Raw genomic sequence first — 6,837 nt, forward strand, 5'->3', positions numbered from 1 at the left:
TATCACTACACAATTGATTATACACCTCTAAGCATCTATGGTTAAATATTTCTAAGCATAAATGACAATCAACAATACAAATAACTACATGCAGTATTCTACCATATGCAAACTTATATCACTAAAAGATTATACTGACTACTAAATACAATTTTCCATTAACACATAGTGTCATGAAAGCTTTGTGTCCCTGATCACTGATGTTAGAGTAAGTGGATCCAGATAATGAAAAGATATCCAGGGTATGCAGAACTCATAATATTTATAGAATTTCATAATAAAGGGCCAAGGTTTTGGTTAGCTGGCTTAGAGACCTGCAGCCAGCAGGTGTAGGTTCAAATGTCTCTGTCTTAAGTGTCTGATTTAATTAAATTTTTATTTGAGTGTCTAACTACAAAAGTGTTCTTTTTGCTCTCTGCAGATAAATGTGGGCTCTGAGACAAGCATCAACAAACAGTTAATTTGTTTTTCTGTTTGCGTGTTTTTTCCCAGTTTTTCAGCATGCCCTGGCTGTCGTAGTGGAGGTGTATGAAGAGGAAAACTCTGTAATGTTGCCTTGTCAGTTCTCCAGTTATATACCTATACACCCAACAGTGATGTGGAATCGCAATGACATTGATCCCAAATCTGTCCATGTGCAACGAGAACGAGGAGATGATCTTAGAGGACAAAACCAGCATTACAGAGGACGCACATCAATGAAGCCTGATGCTATGGACACTTCTGATTTCAGCCTCACTCTGAGAAAACCAACAAAAGCTGACAGTGGCAACTACACCTGCTCCATCACAGATGGGAGCGAAGAAACAAGACTGGGAGATATACAACTGCAGGTCAAAGGTCAGCAACAGACCACAACATCTGCTGTAATTTCAGATTACATTCAGTTCTGTAGATAAAAGTCAGATTCAACATTTGCTAAAGTGTTCTGAAACACCTGAAGAAATCAAAAACAACATTTCCCACAGATCTAACCTTAGAGGAATTAGCAGCAAAGCTGAATAGAAGAGAACCTTACTGCTACAGCATTTGGAGTGTTTATTAAACATGGAGGGTAGATTGAGAACATTTAGAATGTTTTATTTACTCTAAAACACGGAGCTACCTGGACTAATTGGACTGATAAAATGCAAGTCCTGTAGGTTTTTAACTTGTCAGCAGAAATGGATCATCACTTTTCATCCATTTAGATATGATGTGACTGAGACTTTTAGGTTGGAACCACTGTCTTAGGATATGTCCATTAGGGTTGGGCGACTGGACGAATATATCGACTTTCGATAGTTTTTACAAGGGCTATTTATTTATTTACCCGTGAGTAAGTTTGCTAATAACGATGGAGCTAATAGAAGCAGTCAACAGAAAAAAAATAATAGCGCTGTTTTAACAGCACCCTCGTTCATCTGCGAGCAGATGCACCTCTTCACCTCCTCAGAGTGCCCCCAAGTGCTTGTCGATGGAGCTGCAGAATCTGGTGATAGCTTAGCATACTCAGCCAGATGGTGGACACGTACATGCTCGTGCAAGTTAGTTGTGTTTGAGTGCTTTGCTCGCACTATATTTCTGCACAAGTGGCACACCGCTTTGATTACATCCTTAGGTTTAAAGCCAAAGAAATCCCAAATTGGCAGCTTTATATTTTTTTTCGTGCTGTCAGCGTTAATGCGCCGTCATCACGACTAACGCGATTAACAATTAATCCATCTGGAGCGCGTACTGAGTCAAAACCCCTGAAATGTCTCTGTCAATGCATTTCGGCAGTTTGTCCATTCTGTGCTCCAGATAGTTTGAGAGTGTTAAAAATGTTCATTGTGATAACCACGTTAACGGGGGGGATTAGTTTGTCCATGTTTGAACTTCTTCTGTGTTGTAAACGCACAAATCAGTCCGCGCATGCTTATATTGCCCCGCCTGTTTTTCCAAAGATTGAATTTGCAGAGGTTCTCCACTCAGGAGCCTCAGCAAACACACCCCTGATTTCGCAGTAGTTTGTAACTTTAGCAGCATTTTATCACTTTCAGTTTCCATTCAAACAAAAATGATCCAGAGACTATTATTGTCTATGATTACTGGTAACAGGTGAGTCAGAGGTCAGAAATGTAGATACTCAGCTCTGCTTCAGTTACCATCAGTATGACTACAACTACATCTACTGCTGATACTTTGGTTTATTGTCCTCTCAGATAAGCAGGTGGAGGTGAGTGTGGGTGAAAGGTCAGAGTCTGTCATCCTGCCCTGCAAAACAAAACCTGACCTGCCTGAGGACGCCACAGTGGAGTGGACTCGCTCTGACCGAGAACTGAAGATTGTCCGTGTCCATGCAAACGGAAGGGACCGCCAAAATAACCAAAATGACCTTTACTGTGGCCGTGCAAAGATGAATGAAGATCTGCTGAGAACTGGAGACCTCAGTCTGACCCTGAAATACCCCACAGAGAGAGACAGTGGAGGATACATCTGCACCATCTACAGGGACAAAGACATCCTGAGACAGAAAGTCGTGCTGCAGGTCAAAGGTCAGTGCTGTAGGTCATAATAGACCTCTGGTACAGAGGAGAGATTTCCACCTCCTAAAAGACAGTTGTCTTGAGGTACTGTAGCTGTTGTTATTTGGCACTATATAAATAAAATGTAATTAAATTGAATTAGAAAACCCTGATGGGCGGTAACATAAATAAAATCTCAGATTTCCTGCTAGGTCTCTGTGATGTTGATGATGATGCTGGATTACAGAAAAACCTTTGGGATTTCAATGATCATTGAATGTTGTGTCAGTGATTAAGGTCCTTGTATTTGAAAAAAAAAACTTAGAAAAGCTGTCTTCAAACATCAGCAGTGTGTGTATGTGTGTCTTCACAGTTTCCCAATACACCTCAATTATCAAGCTGCATGTAGGGCACCCACTTGTTATGCTGCCCTGTGAGTTTCACACTTTTGAACTGAGGGACGCTATAGTGGTGTGGAGTCGCTCTGACCTCAGTCCTCCAACCGTCCACCAACGTCAGCTTCAAGGAGACGAACTGAAAAATCAAAACCAGCGTTACAGCGGCCGAACATCCATGAAGACTGACGCTCTGGAAACTGGAGACCTCAGCCTGAACCTGACCAACCTCCAACTGTCTGACAGCGCCACCTACACCTGCTCTGTCAGAGCATTTGGGCTAGGACACCACACACTGAGAGAGGTGCAAATGCAGGTCACAGGTCAGCAACAAACAGCTGCTGTAGATACATCTCACCTCATTAATATAAAATATTATATTAACAATGTTAGAATAACCATACTGGCTCTTTGAACAAGTTATAGGGCTGTTCATTAATTTTAGTTTGTTTGCTGTTTTTTGTGTTCCTCCACAGAACCGTTTCCATCCTGGGCCAAAGCTCTCCTGGTTCTCCTGGTTCTTCTTGTGGTTTCTGGAGGTCTTTTATTTCATTTCCGGCACTATTTCATGTCAGGTGAGTGTCTCAGAAAACCTTCAAACTCATTGATCAGTCACCATGTTTCTGAAGTTTTTGGCACTAAGTACAATGAACTCACTTTATCTGAATTTAGGAGAAGAAAATTGTCGAACATCCAAGCCTTCGTGTCTTTAACACATTCCTGTAGTTTAAATCATTGCTTTGTGTCATCTGGCATCATAGACAAATAAAAAGGGGTATCATCTGCATAGAAATGAAAAGTGTGTACAGTGTTTTCTAATATTATTACTAGGGGTGCAACAATACTCGTATCGATATTGAACCGTTCGATACAGTGCTTTCGGTTCGGTACGCATATGTATCGAACAATACAAAATCTTTTATTCTTCTGACGATGCTGTCTGTGTTGAGCGCTCAGTGGATCAACAAGCACGCATGCTACAAACTTTGCCCGAGTCATTTAGACAGCTGTTAGCACAGGATTCTCCTTATGGGGACCTGATATGTTTAATATGCTGCTGAGAGTATACCCCAGAAGAAGCGTATAGTATAGCTTTTATTTTGGAAAGAGCCATTTCTCTGTAATAAACTCTTTTCCAAAGATGAGGGATTTCTCGATCAGAGATTTATTTTTTTATTGCTAAATTTAAAAACTGTACTTTTGAGTTGACAAATGACAAATTAAAAAAGCATGAACATTTATTGTATCGAAAAAATATCGAACCGTGACACCAAAGTATTGAACCGAACCGAACTGTGAATTTTGTGTATCGTTGCACCCCTAATTATTACCTAAGAGAAGCATGTATAATGTAAATAGAATTGATCCCAACACAAAACCCTGTGGAGCTCCATAACTAATTCTTGTTTGTGAATTCTTGTTTCCGTTACATGGAAACTGGAATCTATCAGATAGATATGCGTCAAACCATTGCACATTGTCCTCTGGTGCGTTCTGGCAATATCTATAGTAAATTAGTGGTCTGTCAAAACAAACCACACTGCCTCATTTCTTCCTCTCTTTCTTTCCCTCCAATGTCCTGTCAGTCTTCAGTACATCTTATAAAGCCTGAAAAAGGCCAAAAAATATTTTTTTAAAAGTCTACTGTCCGGAAAGACTATTAGTAACTTCACTACAGCTCATGTTGTGCTTTGTTGTCCTCTCAGTCCCCCAGGTGGAGGTGGATTCAGGGGTGGAGTCTGTCCAGCTGCCCTGCAAAACCATAGTTTGCCTGCCTAAAGACGCTAAAGTGGAGTGGAAGGACAAAGACAACAGGAAGGTCCACGTGTATGAGAACGGCTCTAACCAGCCTGAAGAACAGGACGATAAATACAAGAACCGAACAAAGATGAAGAGAAACCTACTGGAACCTGGAGACCTCAGTCTGACCCTGAAATACCCCACAGATAGAGACAACTCCACCTACACCTGCACCGTCTACAGCAGGGAGGGAAACATCCTGATGGAGAAACAAGTGGAGCTGAAAGTCAGAGGTCAGTGCTGTAAATACAGGTCAAAGGTCAGAAGTCAGATCCATTTCATGCACTTTATTCCACTTATTCAGTCTGATGTTCTCTGATCTGTTTCTCTTGTTTAGTGTCTTAAATGCTGCCAGTGCCTCTCTTTGGTTTAACCAACCTTTCTCTTTATTTCTGAGCTTTTTAAGGACTTTAACTGATGCATCAACCTTTATAAACCCCACAGTGTGTCAGACTGTCAGTCTTTGCATAAGTTGTTATTGGTTGTTAGTGAGACAGTGTATTAAATTGCTTTCTAACTACTGCAATTTTTTGGCCTTTCTGGTGGCTCTATAATGTGCTTATAATATCCTTGTAAGCTCGGGATGATCCTAACTCCAGCTCAGATCCATTTCACGCAAAAAACGAATTCCAGCATTTTTTCAACAACTCAAATCACATAGCAAGGCATGAGTTTGTTTCAGAGAAACAGAACCTCATTTATCTTTGGTCACATGATATTCTAAAGAACGATATAGGTCTAAACACGGGCTTCCAAATGTCTCCATCCAAGCTCATGTTGTGTTTTGTCCTCTCAGTCCCCCAGGTGGAGGTGGATTCAGAGGTAGAGTCTGTCCAGCTGCCCGGCAAAACCACACTTCACCTGCCTGAAGACACTAAAGTGGAGTGGATGGACAGTAGCTATGATGAGGTCCACGTGTATGAGAACGGCTCTGACCAAAATGAAAAACAGCACCAGTTTTACAGAGACCGAACGAAGATGAATGAAGACCTGCTGAAAACTGGAGACCTCAGTCTGACCCTGAAACACCCCACAGATGGAGACAACTTCATCTACACCTGCACCGTCTACAGCAGGGAGGGAAACATCCTGCTGAAGAAACAAGTGGAGCTGAAAGTCAGAGGTCAGTGCTGTAAATACAGGTCAGAGGTCACAGGTCATGCAGGAGTTTGTTCTCTAAAAGCTTTTAGTTTGAATCTATTTTCAGTTCATTCAAATAAAATAAATTCTTTGATGTTTTGATCTAAAAGCCAAAAATATCGGGCGGAGCAACTGTGTGTTTAAATGAACAGACTAAGAAGACTATTACAAATCATCCTAAGTTTGGGGTTGGTGACTTGTACAGAATGAGAGGCACCCTGAACCAAAACGGCTACCACTGCATTCAGCAACACCACCCAGAACCCTCTGCTAGTTGGTCAGGGACTCATCCTACAGCAAGATAATGACCCAAAAGTGCAAGCTATGCCAGAACTACCTCAGATAAAAAGAACAAGGTGATAAGCTTGAAAACATGGAGCGTCCATCAAGTATCCAGACTTAAACCTCATCAAGCTGGTTTGGGATGAATTGGACAGAGGAGTGAAAGCAAAGCAGCCTACAAGTGCAACATTTATGGGAACTTCTGCAACAGATATAGAAAGAACTTTCTGAAGAATATTTGATTTCTATTGTAGAAAGAACACCCCAGGTGTGTTCAGCTGTTATATCTGCCAGAGGTGGTTACTTTGAGTCAATAGTTTAGAATACATTATGATGTATATATTTATTCCATGATTTATTTATTTATTTTTTTTAAGTCCAATTGCTTGTACTATGCTTTCACCTCAGAGTGCAATGAGAGATTAAACTGCATAATTTTCAATAAAAAATTGGAAAAATTGGGGTGTTCTAAAACGTTTGACTGGTAGTGTATATCAACCGATGAATTGACAACTTTTTTTTTTACATTTTTACATTCAGCTCTCTGTATAGCACAACAGACCGGTACAGCATCCAAATTCAATTTCAGTGATAACATAATGAGTGAAAAAGGAAAAACTCAATGCATCATGGGAATCCCCCGACAGCCTACGTCTATTGCAGCATAACTAAGGGAGGATTCAGGGTCACCTGGTCCAGCCCTAACTATATGCTTTAGCAAAAAGGAAAGTTTT

The 6,837-nt window shown here is 40.9% G+C and overlaps 1 protein-coding gene across 3 annotated transcripts in view; it reads left to right on the plus strand.

Annotated features, from left to right (window-relative positions):
- The window catches only part of LOC102293090, a 10,958-nt gene extending 4,441 nt beyond the window's left edge, over positions 1–6,517 (plus strand). The window contains exons 2-7 of one of the 3 annotated variants that reach the window (XM_014330898.2): positions 493–840; positions 2,184–2,516; positions 2,860–3,204; positions 3,358–3,456; positions 4,588–4,914; positions 5,478–6,511. In XM_014330898.2, the coding sequence (XP_014186384.2) occupies positions 493–840; positions 2,184–2,516; positions 2,860–3,204; positions 3,358–3,456; positions 4,588–4,914; positions 5,478–5,923 (1,898 nt within the window). In that variant the 3' untranslated portion in view covers positions 5,924–6,511. Of the gene's footprint in view, positions 1–492; positions 841–2,183; positions 2,517–2,859; positions 3,205–3,357; positions 3,457–4,587; positions 4,915–5,477 lie in introns of all 3 variants that reach the window. The other 2 variants (XM_042216602.1, XM_042216603.1) reach the window with 2 other exon arrangements.
- Positions 6,518–6,837: the final 320 nt, after the last annotated feature.

Source organism: Haplochromis burtoni, unplaced genomic scaffold (genome assembly GCF_018398535.1).
Source record: "Haplochromis burtoni strain Fernald_Lab_line unplaced genomic scaffold, NCSU_Asbu1 Contig_1133, whole genome shotgun sequence".
NCBI classification, from domain to species: domain Eukaryota; kingdom Metazoa; phylum Chordata; class Actinopteri; order Cichliformes; family Cichlidae; genus Haplochromis; species Haplochromis burtoni.